Below are 17,849 nucleotides of genomic sequence, written 5' to 3'. Positions count from 1 at the left end.
GATCCAGCGTTGCTGTGGTGTAGGCTAGCAACTACAGCTCCAATTTGACCCCTAGCCTGGGAACCTCCATATGTTGTTGGTGCGGCCCTAAAAAGCCAAAAAAAAAAAAAAAAAAAAAAGTACACTCTGTGTTCAGTAAAGTCATGATGGTCAATTGAAATGAGCCTTGCATTGGAAGTCTTTGCACCATGAAAATCTGCAAATGCTACAAACTGGGACTTGATTTGTTTTGTTAATTATCTAAATTTAAGAAAGTGATGGAGAAAATGTTAATACTTAAGGTTTTTTTTCTTTTTTGGTCACACCCCCAGCATATGGAAGTTCCTGGGCCAGGGACTGAATTCCAGCTAGAGCTTTGACCTATGCCTCTGCAGCAATGCCGGATCCTTAACTCACTGCGCAGGGTTGGGGATGCAACAGACGCCTTCACAGAGACAAGCTGGATCATTTACCCCTGTGCCGCACTGCACCACAGTGGGAACTCCAATATTTAAGATTTTACATGAACGTGTTATATCTGCAGCCATTACATTGTGTATGGCACAGAAACTCAGGAAATATTCTTTCAGTATTTGAAAACAATTTTCCAATTCAGCAAAGAAGTCGCTTCCATAATGGACAGTTAAGAAGTCTTTGTTTTTTCACTTCCCTCTTACACTGATGCAGAGAACATCAACTAACATCTATGTCACAATTGTATTCTCCAGTCAACTGAAACGACAGGTTGGCCACCCATACAGGAGTCTGGCAAAAATCAATGAAAGCATTCTGTGAGAATCAATTGGTTATAAGGAATTTGCAGTTGTACATTATTATTTGTAAATTCTGTGCTTCACATCCTTTACATCAGCACAATTTATGATAAATTTGTGTGTGTGTATATATATATGCATACATTCCCGTTTTCTCTTGACAATCAGCTGTTCAACACTTATCAGCACATGTCCTGGTCTAGAACATGTTATTCATGTGTCATTTCATAAATACTCACTAGATGCCAAGGGAGGGGGGAAAATACAGTTAATCAATGAACAAACGACGTGGCCACAGTCGCACATCGCAAGCGGCACAGGAGGGACCGGAGCCAGGGGTACTGTCCTCCCAGGGTCAGCGGCTCTCTTCCAGGACTAGCTTAGGCTTCCCAGGGCCACCCCACCTTACCCGCGGGTTGGGGGGGGGGCTCGGCCTGAGCACCTGGGAAGTGAAAAACCGGGGTCGCAGTAGGGGGCTAACTGCTAGGCGAGAAGAAGCCCATTGCCAATCGCAGCCCAGGCCGCGCGCAACGTCACGCTCCGTAGAGGCCTGCGCGAGCAAGCTCTGGGGAAAGGGGCGTGGCTATCACGCCAGGAAGTGACGCCACCAGGGGCGGGGCTCGGCGGCGGCGGCGCGCGGCCTGGGCTCGCGCTGGGCTCCGCGCGCCCCCCGCCCCCTGTATGAGGCAGAGGCCGCGGTGGCCGTTAGCGCTGTCGCTCCGGGGGCCGCGGCGGGCGGGGCTCCGGCGGGGCCCGGCCTAGTCCCCACCCCAGCCCGGCTCCCAGCCGCCCGCCCTCCCTCCCTCTCCCCGATGCAGGGGGCCGAACTCCGGGATGGCGAGGCGGCGGCGGCGGCCGCTTCGTACCGCGTCCTGAGCCGCCTGCTCGGCTATGGAGAGGCGGCCCCCGAGCCAGGCCCGCCGCCGCCGCCCCCGGGCCATGGCCCCGCGCCGCCACCCTTCCTCGCGCGGCCCGGCCCGCGGGGCTCCAGGCCGCCGCAGCTGATGGTGTTCCGCAACGTGGGTCGGCCGCCGGAGGAGGAGGACGCGGAGGCGGCCCCGGATCCGGGACCCTCAGAACTGCTGTGTCCCCGGCACCGCTGTGCTCTGGACCCCAAGGCCCTGCCTCCGGGGTTGGCGCTCGAGCGGACCTGGGGTCCGGCAGCTGGACTAGAGGCGCAGTTGGCGGCCCTGGGGCTCGGGCAGTCGGCGGGGCCGGGAGTCAAGACGGTCAGCGGGGGTTGCTGCCCATGTCCGTGCCCCCCGCAGCCGCCCCCTCCGCAGCCCCAGCCGCCTGCTGCCGCCCCGCAGGCCGGGGAGGACCCCACGGAAACCAGCGACGCGCTGCTGGTCCTAGAGGGCTTGGAGTCGGAGGCCGAGAGCCTGGAGACTAACAGCTGCTCGGAAGAGGAGCTCAGCAGCCCGGGCCGCGGAGGAGGAGGGGGCGGCCGGCTTCTGCTGCAGCCCCCTGGCCCTGAATTACCCCCGGTGCCCTTCCCAATGCAGGACTTGGTCCTTCCAGGGCGCCTGAGTAGAGGGGAGCAGCAGCAACAGCAGCAGCAACCTCCCCCGCCCCCACCTCCTCCTGGGCCCCTCCGGCCGCTCGCGGGCCCTTCTCGGAAGGGCTCCCTCAAAATTCGCCTCAGTCGCCTCTTTCGCACGAAGAGCTGCAACGGTGGCTCCGGCGGTGGGGATGGGGCCGGCAAGAGGCCTTCTGGAGAGCTGGCTGCTTCAGCTGGGAGCCTGACAGACATGGGAGGCTCTGCGGGCCGGGAGCTGGACACCGGGAGGTGAGACCGGCTGGGGCGGGCGGGCGGGCGGGCTGCCTGATAAACTTCCCCCTTCTTCTTTCATTTTCCCTTTTATTGTACTGCTAACACGATCCTGACAGTGCTTAGGCAATGGTCTTCATAAGGAGGCAGAGACTGCGGGCTAAAGGTGGTGACATTGCTCATTAGGTCAGCGCCCATTGTGGGAGCAGCATTCACTCTGAGAATTCACTCCCAGGTGAGACTTCTCAGCTGGTTAGAATTTCTCTAATCAGGAGATAATTTGAAATCATTCCCCACACGCCTACCCTGGCCCAGCTTTTAAAGTTTTTACAAGGTATCTTATCTATCCTAACCCCTGGCAGAGAGCTTGCTGGAAATGTGGGCCCTCTGGGGCAAAAAAGTTGATGTTGCGTTTTGACTCCCTTGCTGATTCTTCTGTGTACCAGCACCCCACTCCCTTCACACTCATGTGTAGAGATGATAGGACAGACTTGTGAGGTTATAGGCCTGCAGCAGTCAGTTGGGCAGCTCTATTCACAGTTTTAATGTTTTCTTGGTTGGTCGCTTAGGTGTGCTTGGTATCCCAGCCTGTGTGCTGACCACTGGGAGAAAAAATTGCTTTTCTCAAGCCCATATGAGAATTCTAAGTATGAGCTATAGGCATTGATACATGAGTTCTAGGCCAGTTGATGAAGATTCCAAACTTAGACGTGGAGTTTTTTCCTGCATTTCTGAAGGGTTGTATCCAGTGTTAGATCTGTAGGTTGTTTGTATTGCCCTTGTGGTGTGCACTGCTGAGTGGGTTCTTAGAAAGATTGGAACTGGTTTTGGTGCAGCTCCTGTGATGGGTTCGTGAGACATCCTGACAGTCACAACCCAAGGCTGAAAAAACAGACAAATAAACAGAACTTTACTGTGCCCCAGTATCACGTGGAATGCTCTGGGAAAAGATCAGAGGGCCCCAGAATTCCAATTTTTAAAAAACTCCCCAGTTGGTTCTGAGGTATGATCTGGACTGGAATCACTCATCCATGGACTTCTCTTTTCACGAGAACTTGTACTCCCAGAGGAAAGTGTGGGATCAGTTTGATTTTGTTGCCGTCTCTGAACAGCTGTGCCAGGGGCTCATCCTGGGTTCAGACCAAACCTAAACTCCAGAAAGAAATCAGTAGGCAGATGTCTGTTGCCCGTTCAGGTAGACGTATGTTTCCGCATCTGCCTGGCAGTGAGCTCATGCTGGGCGCTCGGGTCTGAAAAAGTGTGTGGCTGCTGAAACAGCTTTTTTTGTGGGAGACTCTGCATTTGATGCCCCACTTAACCAGTTTAGATGAAATTTTCATCAGCTGGGGGGTGCAGAGGGGAGGGCAGGATGGAAGCTGTGGGTAACGACAGGATAGATTGCTAATTTTCCTGTGGTTTGTCTTGCCTTTGTTCCATATTGACCAGGACTTGGTCTAAGATTCCAGAGACACCAAATATGAGGTGTGGCGTGAAATTAGCTGCTACGTCTAATAGATTAGGAAGAGGAAAAGACATATAACATCATACGGGTTTTTGCCTTTGGAAGCAGAATTTAATGGTCATTGGCTTCTCTTGTCACCAAGCCTCACAGTAAGCACAATACAGATTTCTACTGCAGAGCACATTGGGCTGTGGCTCTGCAAAGAAGCTTAGTGCAGGGCACTGGAGAATTACATTTCTTGGTCCAAGAGCTCTTCTGATGAATTGGAAAAGAGCTAGGTCTTCCTGTATGAACGTTTGGTTGACTGCTGTTAGGAGGCAGCATGTTGCACAGAGAATGTGACCATCTCGATTCCATTTAGGAATCCAATGGCAGCTGTGGGATGCAGGCCAATTTTGCCGTCTTCATGCCCCCCCCCCTTTTCAGTCTGTAAAATGGGAGTGATTCCTGTCTTATTCCTGTCCTTATAGAAATAGAGTGAAGACAAGAGAAACTGAGAGGGAATATTTTGTGCTTTTGGAGGAAAAGCATTATGATGGAACTGGTGATTTAAAAAAAAATGCTTAGGACTTGGTGCTGTTAGATTTGCTTGTTAGCTTTTCCGCAGCTTACTATGTGCCAGTCTTGCTGGCAGCCTCGCACTGTGAGAAACTTGGTAAGTCTGGCCAGGGTAGTTGTGATTTCTATGGCTCTGCACCTCCTTCATAAATCCGCCCTGTTGGAAGGAAGGATAAGTTTGGATTTTTTGCTTGTTCTCTTGTTTTGATTGGTAGGACCTGAAAGCCATGAGAAATGTCAGTCTTTTGCTAGAAGGTATGTGTCTGCCTTCTTATTGTTGGCTGGAGTTAATTATGAATCTCTGCATCTTTGCTGTGTAATTCGGGGCTTTTACAATAACCTCTGGGCATGATTCTCTTTGCTCTTCTCAGTATCTACCTCTCCCCATCGCTGTCACTAGAAAGTACCTCTTCGAATCATTTTAAAGCTAAACAGTTTCTATGTTTTAACTTGAAGCAAGACTTTATTTCCTTTCAGATGCTAAGTTGACCTTCCTGGATGTACTGAGTCTTAAGTCTAGTACGAGTTAACTTAGAGAACTCTTTTGAAGTGAGGGAAGAAATGGGCCCACCAGCTAATCAGGTTTCTGTTTTGGAGAACTGGGCTAGGCTGTGTAACACACATATGTTGGAATTCAGAGAGCTGGGCTTGATGCCTGTGGGCTTCGGTGTTATATAGGCTTGCTATTTCAGGAAAACCAGTGAGTTCCCTTGTCTGTTTCACATATGTTGAGCTGATTGTCTTCCTTTGTATTTGGTGAGAAATAGTATTTGATCCGACTTTTTTGAATCATTACATAACGCACACTTGGTTGGAAATGGGTACCTTGTTCACTTCTCTAGGTTTGTTTTTCTTCATATGTAACAATTGAGGCTATTAATGGCAGTCTTCAAAGTTGTGAGGAGGAAAAATGGAGAACAGTTCTGTAGTGGTTGCCTATCTATTTGTTTGGGAAAAAAAGATACAATTCTGGAAAGAGATGCAGGCTGCCTTGGCATCAGTCTGGGGCCCTGCTGTCGTGGACAGACCTGGCAGACATGAGAAACCCTTTTCTCTGTTTTCTTGGGTCTTCAAGTCTAAGGGAGGTTTTCTTTTTTTTCTTTCTTTCTTTTTTTTTTTTTTTTTTTTTTGAGAAAGAGCTGAGAGCAAGATTTGGTGGTGTGGTGAGGAGGGTCTGACTTTATGTCTGGATTTTGGGTCCATACTCCGTTGATCTTTTTAACTGTTTTTCCATGGAGTGGTTGTGGCTGGCACCTCTCTTTTGGAATGAGCAGCCTGGCTTCAGAAATCTCTGTCCATTTGGCTCTTGCGTCTTTTACTTCTTAACGTTTTGCCCACTGACATTCCTAAGGTTTTAGACCTTGGGCTACGCTTCTGGGCTTTTCCCTGGAAGTTCCCTCCATAGATTCTTTAGTTGGTTTATGGTGGAGTTTTGGATCTGACCTTGTTGCACAGATGTCTGTGTATTGGAACTAAAAATGAACACATGGTTTTTGTGCCTGTAGCACATGAACAGACACTGGCTTATGATGTGTTGGAAATGGCACAGCCTGGCTAACTTGGCACTGTGTGCTTTAACAGGGGCAGAGGTACATTGTGGCTGCAAAACCTGATATTTGGGCATCCTACTTTATTTCTCGGCTTTTTAGGGCTGCACCCCGGGCATATGGAAGTTCCCAGGCTAGGGGTCGAAACAGAGCTGCAGCTGCCAGCCTGCACCACAACTCGGGATCCAAGCCAAGTCTTCGACCTACACCACAGCTCACAGCAACACCAGATCCTTAACCCACTAAGCGAGGCCAGGGATTGAACCCATGTCCTCGTGGATTCTAGTTGGGTTCTTTTCTGCTGGGCCACAATGGGAACTCCTGTGGACATCCTACTTTAGAAATTAAAAAAGGATACGTGTAAGACTTAAGACACTGTCGAGGGGATTTATGCACAAGCGTGGGAGAGCAATACTCTTTCATTGTTTATAGTTTAGGTTTCAAGGAATTTAAACAGTGGCAATGGTTGTATCAGTGTGTTGTCCGCCTGTCTAGTGTAGTGCTTTTAATGCCTTTTATCCCACACACCTGTTGCCATACCAGTAGTGATTTACAGAGAGGAAATGGACAGAGGCGTCCTATCTCTGTTACCTGCAGCACACGCGGTGCATAGCTGACACTGGACTGCTAGCCTCAAAGAAAAGCTTTAACCTAAGGTCTTGTTCTGCCACCTAGGCCTCGCCCGCCAAGTCCTACCCTACCCCACCCCTCAGGTCTTTCGCTGCTGAGATGCTAATAGCCCACTGGCAGAGTTACAGTGGCTTAACTTTGTACCCTGATGTTTGTTAAGGTGATCTGGGGAGAAGTAAAATAACACGGGAATGTAGCAGATAGAAGAGTTAGTTAAAAACGTTAACTGGGAGTTCCCGATGTGGTGCAGTGGGGTCAGTGGTGTCTTGGGAGCACTGGGACACAGGTTCAATCCTCGGTCCAGCACAGTGGGTTAAGGATCTGGTGTTGCCATGGCAGCTGCTGCTTAGGTTGAGACTACGGCTGGAATCTGATCCCTGGCCTGGGAACTCCATATGCTGCAAGGCAGCCAAAAATGGGGGGAGGGGGGAAGGTTATCTGTGGTCCTATTATTCATGTTGCTCTCCAAAAAACAGCATATCCAGCTTAGAATGGTTATCATTTTAAATGTTTCCTGTATACACAAGGAGAAGTATAAAGGGTATGTACTAGAATAACAACGAAATGTACACCCACCACTAGGCTTAACAAATCGAATGTCATCAGTACCTCTAAAGACCCCGGTGTGTTACTTCCCGTTTACAGCTCTCCCCTCCCCCGTGGAACCACCATCTTCAATTTTCTATTAATCATTCCCTTGCTTTGTTTTTTTTATGGTTGTCTAGATTGGTCTTTTCATGAATGACTGTCATTAGCATGCTCTCAGGATCCTTGAGACAGAAACTGCTTTGGATTTTTAGTTAGACAATATCTCCCCAAAGAGCGAAGGAAGCACTCGTTTATTATTAGCCTTTCAGCCTCTTAGGCCTTCTCCCTGTCTAAGCTTCCAGCTCTGGGGCCCCTTTATTTGCCAGAAAGAGCCATTCCAAGGCTCTCAGATGGCTCTGCCTGGGTTTAGAGTCATATGCATTTCTTTTTCTAGATCTTAGAAGCTATGATTTTCTTCTTCTGAATGCTGGGGGCGGGGAGAAGATGAGCTGGAGTGAGAAGGCCTCCGCAAGATGTGTGCTTTTGGGTACTGCTGTTCTTCAGTGCTTGGCACTCAGGAGGCCCGTCCTCAGCATGGGCAGATGGCAGAGTAATGCAGCTTCCTTTCAAAAGAGGCAAACGGCCAAATGGCTGAGGTGTGAACCCTTTGAAAGGCCAGTGCTTTAGGCTTCTGCTTGCTGAGTTTAATGTTGTATCCACGAGTTATGGAACAGAAATCAGCTTGGAAGCTCTTGAGTCTTCAAGTTCATGTCCAGTGGAATTAACTTGCCATTCCAGGCCTCTGGAGTGTCAGGACTAAGGTGCAGACTGCCATGAGCAACTTTCATAAATAGAGGGGCTATGTGTGCCGTGTCTTGTTCAGATGCAGTCACCTCTCCTGGGTGTGCCACGTGCAAGGTGTTCACAGCAGGCCCCAGAAGGCAGCGTGGAGGTGGTGGCAGTGGGAGTGTGAGACAGGTCAGGAGAGGGAATCCAGCGTCTGGCTATTTCTGAGTGAGGTCTTCACAGTATGGTTTTGAAATTCTGTTTGAAGTGAGTTCTGAGTAGTGCAGACACCTGTGTTAAAACGTATATGCATAAAGATCTTCCAAAGTTAGGAGTTCCCGTCGTGGCGCAGTGGTTAACAAATCCGACTAGGAACCATGAGGTTGCGGATTCAGTCCCTGCCCTTGCTCAGTGGGTTAACGATCCGGCGTTGCCGTGAGCTGTGGTGTAGGTTGCAGACGCGGCTCGGATCCCACGTTGCTGTGGCTCTGACGTAGGCCGGTGGCTACAGCTCCGATTCAACCCCTAGCCTGGGGACCTCCATATGCCACGGGAGCGGCCCAAGAAATAGCAAAAAAAGACAAAAAAAAAAAAACAAAAAAAAAAAACTTCCAAAGTTAAATAATTTTAAATAGGATTTCATTTTGGATTTTCTTTGCTTCTGCCCTAGTCTATTGGTGCAGTTGAAGTCTTACTCAGTCCTTTGGATGAGAGTAATTTTGGAAAGTGAGCCGGCTACAAGGCGTGGAGTCAGGCGTTAAATTTGGCAGTGGAATTGTTTTTTTAAAGTCCGATTTATTGAGATATAATTTATATACCACCTAAAGTTCTCTTTGGTTTTTTTGGCTGCACTCTCGGCACGTGGAAGTTCCCAGGCCAGGGATCGAACTCACGCTACAGTTATGAGTTGCACCCCAGCTGCGGCAACTCTGGATTCTTAACCTGCTGCACCACAAGGGAACGTCCTAAAATTCACCTTTTTCCGTTCTCGGTTTTAATAATTTTGACAAATGTCAAAATCATAGCCTTTGCCCCAAAGTAGACCTCTTTTCATTGCCTTCACAAGTTCTTTCCCTTGTAGTCATTTCAGTCATCCTGAGGTGGACTTTTTGAACCTAGCACAGGGCTAGCCAGAAAGTCTTTATCAGAATCTTTTGGATTTTTTTTTCATTTCTCACTAAAAAACCAGTGGAAATTGGTGCAAAGTGAAGTTACCTTTGGAGTATTTTCATGGGAGAGCTGGGTTTTCCAGGTGGTTGGGAGCAGCATCAAGGAGCAGTCATGGAGTGCCCGTCATGGTGCAGTGGTTAGCAGATCCAACTAGGGAACCGAGAGGTTTCGGGTTCAATCCCTGGCCTTGCTCAGTGGGTTAAGGATCCGGTGTTGCTGTGAGCTGTGGTGTAGGTTGCAGACTCGGCTCGGATCCCGCGTTGCTGTGGCTCTGGTGAAGGCTTGGCAGCTGCAGCTCCGATTCGACCCCTAGCCTGGGAACCTCCATATGGCGTGGGAGTGGCCCTAGAAAAGGCAAAAAGACAAAGAAAAAAAAAATAGGAGCAGTCATAGGAGAGCGCTGTGACCAGCAGCTTAGGGGAGGGGGCTGCCTTCTTTGGGTAGAGCCCCTCACTCAAAGAGGCCCCCTTGTTCTCCAGTGCCTTTGACCCGTAGCTTGGGGCATTTGTGTAGAAACCAGAGGTGTTACTGGTCGAAGATTGCATGTGTAGCAGTTCCCGCTGTTGTGCAACAAGATCAATGATGTCTTTGCAGCAGCAGGGGCTCGGGTTCGATCCCTGTCCTGGCACATTGGGTTAAAGATCTGACATTTCTGCAGCTATGGCATAGGTTGCAGCTCCAGCTTGGATTTGATCCCTGGCCAGGGAACTCCAAATGCTGAGGGATGGCCGGAAAAGAAAAAGAAAGAAAAAAAAAAAAAAGGTTGTATGTTCGTCCTGGGGTGCTCTTCTCAAGCCCCCAGATCTTGGCCGGTTCACTTCGGGACCTCCTGATCCTAGGGGCAGGCCCAGGGTGAAAGCTGTTGCTCTGAGATGGCACCTGTTCAGGGCAAGAACCTTCCTTTTAGCTTCCATGTGAAAATCAGTTCTGCATCCGACTTCCTTCCTCCAGAAATGGACTTACTAATTACACTCAAGGTGTTTTACTCTTTTAATGTGCTGGGTGTGGAAAGATCCAAAGAGATTTCTTACTGCTTTGTAGGCTGGTGAATTCTGTAGCCAGATCTATTTAAGGAATTGCCTTAATTATTTCATTCTCCCCCTTGAAATTTTAGGCTTTATTACAGAAGTGTGGCTGACAATGACTAGGATTTGCTTTTGTTTTTTTCTGTGCATCTGGAATTGAGTGTTGCAGTGACTTCAATGCATGTGTGTTCATGCCCCGCCTCATTCTCCCTCTGTGCTTTCTCACCCCCAGGAAACCCAGGTTGACAAGAACTCAAAGTGCCTTTTCTCCAGTCTCCTTCAGCCCCCTGTTCACAGGTAAGGGTGATTGCTTTCTTTTTCTTCTGATACCTGAAAGTGGCAATGTTCTGAGACCTGTCAGGAAGCACTTGCAGATGCATCACAGAGGGAGGGAGCTTCAGGCATGTCTGCAGTTATTTTCTTCTTTCCGCGCCCGCTGGCTTTGGGGTGAGGCTATTTTTATGGTGTGGAATGTGTTCTTGACTTTGGATGCTTTATAGTTTGAGGTAGAGACTGCTGGCTGGTAATTAGGTGGCCCTAGCAGTTATGCAGTGTTTTAGTTCAGGGCCATCACATATAAATTAAAAGTAGGGATTACGGATTTATGGGCTCATAGTGCATGAAGGACTCTCTAGAAGTCATGCAATTCTTGTGCCTGCTTCCATGAAAGGAGTTCATGGATTATCTAATAAACATGATCCATGAGGATCTGGTCTATTTTTAAAGACTTGGGGCAAAGGGAATCACATGAACTCTTGTCTAACCCATTATAGGGGCTAGCAGTTCTTGCAGCTGTTAGCGTTCTTCATTGTATCCAATTTAAGTGTCTCCTCTTGCAGCAGGGAACACAGTTGCTAAAGTAGGAAAGCGGGCAAATGTCCTTTTGCCTTCTCCTTCAAAGGAGGGCTCTTTCTGAGAGGGAGACTGTTTGTTATGTGAGTCAGGTGCGAAGCTCCTGCTTAAATGAGCTGGAGAGAGGGCGTTCTGGAGCACAGAGCCTTCCGTCACAGAAACTGAGTGCTCCTCACCAGGCATGGCCGAGAAGCCTGTAAACCGAATCCCAGTTTCAAGCTCTTTGGGCTGTTGTGTCCCTCAAAAAGATGACTGCAAAAAATGTGATCTGGGAACAGACATTTCCAGGAAAATGTTAAGCAGGCTCGTGGAACCCCCATTCCTGGGTAGACCACCATGAGCTGTCAGGTGAGTTGGTGCCTGTGATAGGCACAGATGGGGAAGGAGGGCCTCTGTTCTTCTCCCAAGCCAAGAATTACAGGATCTTAACCTGTAGCAGAATGTCTTCCTAGTTAATAGTTGTTTCCTTTTTAAAACGATAAAACCCATATTTGTAGTTTCAGGTTCCATGTTCTTTTTTCAAAGAGCCTTAGCTCTCTTGAATTACATCCTTTAAATGCTAAACTACCTCCGATCTAGACCTCTCTGACCTTCCAGAAACACAGCTGCCTGGCTCATTGCATTGCTCTGGGCAGCTAGGCCCTCAGTTATTGAGCTGTGTGATGAGTTCCTAGAATGTCCACTGATGACTTTTGGAAGAGCTTTTTCGCTTATCTCAGTTAGTGTTCAAGGCCTTTGTTAAAAAATTGTATGTGGGAGTTGCCCTTGTGGCTTAGTGGTAACGAACCTGACCAGTGTCCACAAGGACACGGGTTCGATCCCTGGCCTCACTCAGTGGGTTAAGTATCCGGTCTTGCTGGTGAGCTGTGGTGTAGGTCACAGATGTGGCTCAAATCAGGCATTGCTGTGGCTGTGGCATAGGCCAGCAGCTGCAGCTCCGATTCAGCCCCTAGCCTGGGAACGTCCACATGCCACATGTGTGGCCCTAAAAAAGCAAAAAACAAAACGAAACAAAACACAACTGTATAAAGATTCTGAAGGCCCAGTCCCCTGGCCTTTTAGAGATACTCGTTTCCTCATTTTCTTAACTGGGAAACATTAAAATTCTAGCTGAAGGGCCAATTCAGCTTCCTAAATAAGAAAAAGGTGTTGAAAGTTACACCCTTAGGGCCAAGTTAGAGAAATCCCAAGTTATGACCTGTGGATCAGACCTACCAGAACCAACCTATTCTTGGAGTTCCCGCTATGGTGCAACAGATCAGGCAGCATCTTTGCAACACCATGTCTCAGGTTCGATCTCCAGCCCGGCAGAGTGGGGTAAAGGACTGGGCAGTGCCGCAGCTGCAGCGTAGGTGGGGCAGCCAAAAAAGAAAGGGGAAAAAAAGAACAAACCTATTCTTGGCTATCAACCTGTTGTTGATAAAATAACCCCTCATTCTCTGGTGCTGGAGAGAAGGTAGATGGGGTCGAGCGGCACGAGGGAGTGTATACGGCTGAGGACAGAACTGCAGGACATGCCGGGAAGTCAGAGAAACCATGTGCCCCCTCCCCCCCTAGGGAAACTTCCTCTAGGCTTACCTGACTTGTGGCTGACTGAGGAAGAAGTGAATTATTAAGGTTTTAAGTGCACTTTTCAGCCTTTGTAGCCTCAGCTATTAGGAATCAGTTGATATCTGAAATGATTGGTTCTCTCATGAGTGAATATTCTAGAAAATCTAAATGTGGCAAGCAGAGTGCCCGTCATGGCGCAGCGGAAACGAGTCTTGACTAGGAACCATGAGGTTGCAGGTTTGATCCCTGGCCTCCATCAGTGGGTTAAGGATCTGGCGTTGCCATGAGCTGTGGTGTAGGTCACAGACTCTGCTCGGATGTGGCATTGCTGTGGCCTAGGCCAGCAGTTGTAGCTCCGATTTGACCCCTAGCTTGGGAACCTCCATATGCTGCAGGTGCGACCCTAAAAAAAATTTAAAAATTAATGTGGAAAGCCATTTAGGAAGAAGTTAGGGATAACATTGGGACCTTTTTCTGCCTTCAGCTTACCACCATTTCTTACATTTTAATGACACCTGCTTCCCATGTCCATCTGGGCTGGTAACAAGCTGCTTGTCTTGTTCCCTGAGGCAGAAATTGGTTTACAAGTCTAGAAATAAATGGTGTGGCTTCCATTTGAGTAAAGAAGACTTCTTGTTCCAGGTTATATCCTCAGTGGCAGAGCCAGCATTAGATGGTGTTTCCACTGTCAGTCTCATGTTCTCCTAAAGATCCTTGATCTTTATCAGGGTAAAGGAATGATAGGACTTAAAATTGAGTTCCCAAGAGTTCCTGTGTGGCTCAGTGGGTTAAGAACCCCGCATAGTGTCCATGAGGATGCGGGTTCAATCCCTGGCCTCAATCAGTGGGTTAAGGATCTGATGTTGCTGCAAGCTGTGCCTTGGAACTAGTGTTGCTGTGGCGTAGGCCTGCAGCTGCAGCTCCAATTTGACCCCCTAGGCAAGGAACTTCCATATGCTGCAGGTGTGGCCTTAAAAAGAATAAATAAATACAATTGACTTCTCAGATGTTATGGGGGGATCCAGCCATGGGAGCATTAGATCCTGAGTTTCCTGAGAGCCACAGACTGCTAGCCTCTCTTGCTTGCCCTTTGCTTCCCTTTGCTTCTTGGCCTTGGCTTTGGGCAAGGCGCTTCTGTAACATGCTTGCTCCATGAATCTCTCAGGTGAAACAGTATCACTTGTGGACGTGGACATCTCTCAGCGGGGCCTGACCTCTCCACACCCTCCAACTCCCCCTCCTCCTCCAAGAAGAAGCCTCAGCCTCCTAGGTATAGTCTCCTCCCCTCTCTGCCTTCTTGCCTTAGGGGGAGGGCGCGAGCTGTGAACCTGTTGTTCTCTGCCTGGAGCCAAACAAGCTCCTTGGTTGCTCCGGATGGCCCAACTATTTCCTGTCCCTTTCTCAGCACCCGGTCATCTCATGAAACATCTCCCAAAGTGGTTAAATGGGTCTCCTCCTGCCTGCATGCTAGAACATTACTGTCCACGTGTGCTTAGATCAGTATTTATCTTGCCCTGTATCTACTGCTAGTGGGCAGCTTTAAGAATATCGTGGAGTTCCCGTCATGGCGCAGTGGTTAACGAATCCGACTAGGAACCATGAGGTTGCAGGTTCGGTCCCTGCCCTTGCTCAGTGGGTTAACGATCCGGCGTTGCCATGAGCTGTGGTGTAGGTTGCAGACATGGCTCGGATCCAGCATTGCTGTGGCTCTGGCCTAGGCCGGTGGCTACAGCTCCGATTCGACTCCTAGCCTGGGAAGCTCCATATGCCGAGGGAGCGGCCCAAGAAATAGCAAAAAAAAAAAAAAAAGACAAAAAAAAAAAAAAAAAAAAAAAAGCTTTAAAGAATATCCTGGCTGCAGTTCCCGTTGTGGCGCAGTGGAAATGAATCCAACTAGGAACCATGAGGACGGAGGTTTGATCCCTGGCCTTGCTCAGTGGATTAAGGATCTGGCGTTGCAGTGAGCTGTGGTGTAGGTTGCAGATGCGGCTCGGATCCGGCATGGCTGTGGCTGTGGCTGTGGTGTAGACTGGCAGCTACAGCTCCGATTCAACCCCTAGCCTGGGAACCTCCATATGCCATGGGTGTGGCCCTAAAAATACAAAAAGAAAAAAAAAAAAAAAAAAAGAATATCCTTGCTTTCCTGCTTTCAAGCAAAGGAAACCAGATTAAGATGATCATTGCCCTCTGTGCAAAAAGACAGGGTGAAGGTCAGGCCATCTTACCCCAGTGGGCAGCCTGGGGTTCCTTCTCCCTGTCCTCAGCCTTCACCTTGCTCATTCTGCGCTCATATTTCTGAACCTCTTGCTTTTGTTTCTCTTTTCTAGATGATATCAGTGGGACGCTGCCTACATCTGTCCTTGTGGCTCCGATGGGGTCTTCCCTGCAGTCTTTCCCCCTACCTCCGCCTCCTCCACCCCATGCCCCAGGTTAGCTTAGCTTAGAGGCAAGACTTGCAAGAGGGGGAGTACAAAGTGATAGACCTTTGAGGGATGGAAGAAATCTATTTGTGGAAATAACAGAACTTATGAGAAAGCTTAAATACTATCCCCTTGGCTGGACTAGAACTTCTTGGAAATGAGGCCAAGAACTGGTTTTTCTAACCCATTTTCTTTATGGAGGTGCATCTGATTTTTGTTAGACATAAAAAACTATTGGGGAGCTCCCGCTGTGACGCAGTGGGATTGGTGGCGTCTTAGGAGCACTGGGGCGTGGGTTCCCAGCCCAGCACAGTGGGTTAAGGATCCGGTGTTGCCGCAGCTTTGGCTTAGGTCGAGATGGTGGCTGATGTGATCCCTGGCCCTGGAGCTCCATGTACTGTGGGACGGCCAAGAAAAAAAAAAGTCTATTGGATTTTTTTTGTCTCTGCTGCTGAGACCATCCTTGAGTAGATATCACTTAGGAAGCTGCCTTAATTCCAGTAGAGTGAGGAGGTTTAACATGTTGCTGGTTTTCAAAGCTTTGTGGTTTTTCTAAGCTTTTACTATTTACTGCAGCCTTGTAAATAAGTACCAAGCATTTAGTAGCCCATACCTGCTTTGCCAGCCCTCCGTACCCAAGGAATAAAAAGAATGGAATCAGCATTCTTTTCTGCTTGCCTGGCAACATGTCCTTGCCTGGCAAAATCCGTACCCTTCCTGGGCAAGTAAGCGAGTCACTATTTCCAAGGCTGCTTTACCGGCACTTCACCTCGAGGTGGGAGAAGTTGGATTCGCTCTAGGCTGGTGAAGGCCCTGAAGTAGTCACCTTAGTCAGGTTAGTGAGCAGCTCTCCGCCCCTTTCCTGGGGTTAAAAGCCCCCACCCATCCTTCACAGCTTACACGAGCCCACACAGCTTTTTATCCCAGCCCATCCAGCTTTTCCCCACTGCTTTGGCTTCCACCCTTTCCGGCTTAGCTTCTAATGCCTTGCCCCTCTTCAGTTAGCATCTCTGTTTTGGGGGGAGGGTCTGCTTGAGGCTGGGAACAATGAAGGTGAACAAGTGACCACCACTCCCTTGCTCTGCAGATGCATTTCCCCGGATTGCCCCCACCCGAGCAGCTGAATCCCTGCACAGCCAGCCTCCCCAGCACCTCCAGTGTCCGCTCTACCGGCCCGACTCGAGCAGCTTTGCAGCCAGCCTTCGAGAGTTGGAGAAGGTAGGTGGTGCCTGAGGACTGGTGGCTTGCTCCTCTCGCATTCTCCTACTTCTGTACCAGTCTCGCCTTTTGTTGTTTTCAGAGGAAGAGTTGTGTCCTTGCCTCTGCATTTGCAGTGACAAAACAATATGCTGCCATTATTAGTTCTTTAAGAGAGGTCATAAAATTGAATCTGAAAGAAAAATCTGAACATAATGAAGAAAGATTTTGGAGAAATGTTTACCTGGTCTAAGCTGATTGTGGCAGTTAACCGACCCGTGTCCCTCTTCTCTTCTCTGTAGGGCCTTGGTAACGGAATTGTAGGGTTATTCTGTTGCTGTGAAGGATTAAATGTATGATGAGCCTGATGTTCGTTGCTAATGGTTGAGACGCCCTTAGTGGCGTTTACCTACTGCATTGTTTTGGAAACGGGGGGTTCTTGTGGAAGATCGATTGTGCTGAAAACCTTGGCATTTCTCTGTTCCGTTAACTACCTGACCACTCCTTCTTCGACAGTGTGGTTGGTATTGGGGGCCGATGAATTGGGAAGATGCAGAGATAAAGCTGAAAGGCAAGCCCGATGGTTCTTTCCTGGTACGAGACAGCTCTGATCCTCGTTACATCCTGAGCCTCAGTTTCCGATCACAGGGTATCACCCATCACACTAGAATGGAGCACTACCGAGGTGAGCGTGCCGCCTTTGAAGGAAGCCTTCTTCCCCCCTTTGCCTTTCTCTGCCTTTGCTATCTGACTTTTTCATTGGAAAGATTCACAGAAATGGAGCTATAAATAGGGGGGGAAATCTCATAGACCCAATTGAATATTGATGTGGACACTGGTTTCGATCAGTAAAAGAAATGGGGGTGCGGGTGGGGGCAGGGAAGGAGAGTAAGAGTTCCATTTAAAAGTATTCTCAGGGAATTCCCGTCGTGGCTCAGTGGTTAACGAATCCAACTAAGAACCATGAGGTTTCGGGTTCCATCCCTGGCCTTGCTCAGTGGGTTAAGGATCCGGCGTTGGCGTGAGCTGTGGTGTATGTCGCGGACATGGCTTGGATCCCGCGTTGCTGTGGCTGTGGCCGGCAGCTGTAGCTCCATTTCGACGCCTAGCCTGGGAACCTCCATATGCCAGGGGAGCAGCCCAAGAAATGGCAAAAAGACAAAAATAAATAAATAAATAATAAAAGTATTCTCAGTATCTTGTCTCCTAAATAGACGAGTCTGAAGAAGACTACTAAAGAACAGAACAAAGCCAGTAAAACTCTCTTGGTAGAAGGAAGAATTAACCTGGGACCATTAGACAAGTTCTCTCAAGCTTTGGTTCATAATTAAACTTACCATCTAGAGATGGTTATCATTAAATCATATATGCAAGGGGGGAGTTTAGTGTTGATCCTGTGACTGTTCTGTTCCAAATTTCTTTGCCTGAGTCACATCAGCTCTTCTGCCAGGCAGGAAGGATCATTCTTTCTTTTGGTCAGTTTTGGAGTCTCATAGGGAGTCGTCATCAGAACTCTGTGAGAGTTTGTGGGATCAGCATGCTTTAGACCGTCCACCTTCCTGCCTGGCAGTATCTCCCGCTCTGTGATCAGGTTGTGCTT

At 48.8% G+C, this 17,849-nt stretch overlaps 1 protein-coding gene across 5 annotated transcripts in view; it reads left to right on the top strand.

The window, feature by feature from the left end:
• Positions 1-1,345: 1,345 nt before the first annotated feature.
• Positions 1,346-17,849, top strand: part of SOCS7 (suppressor of cytokine signaling 7) — a 36,356-nt gene continuing 19,852 nt past the window's right edge. For 2 of the 5 annotated variants that reach the window (XR_014820217.1, XM_005654014.4), the window contains exons 1-5: positions 1,346-2,541; positions 10,462-10,526; positions 13,798-13,902; positions 16,140-16,270; positions 16,766-16,934. Coding sequence is in view for 4 of the 5 variants with exons in the window: in XM_005654014.4 (XP_005654071.2) it covers positions 1,565-2,541; positions 10,462-10,526; positions 13,798-13,902; positions 16,140-16,270; positions 16,766-16,934 (1,447 nt within the window). In the remaining variant the exon portion in view is untranslated. Of the gene's footprint in view, positions 2,542-10,461; positions 10,527-13,797; positions 13,903-14,959; positions 15,062-15,628; positions 15,728-16,139; positions 16,271-16,765; positions 16,935-17,849 lie in introns of those variants that run through there. The other 3 variants (NM_001201486.1, XM_084982703.1, XM_005654015.4) reach the window with 3 other exon arrangements.

Source organism: Sus scrofa, chromosome 12, assembly GCF_054392235.1.
Source record: "Sus scrofa isolate SSC_HxYL_T2T_F1_AM1 chromosome 12, Sscrofa_HxYL_maternal_Yorkshire_Landrace_v2.0, whole genome shotgun sequence".
NCBI classification, from domain to species: domain Eukaryota; kingdom Metazoa; phylum Chordata; class Mammalia; order Artiodactyla; family Suidae; genus Sus; species Sus scrofa.
This window is presented reverse-complemented; position numbering and strand designations above follow the sequence as displayed.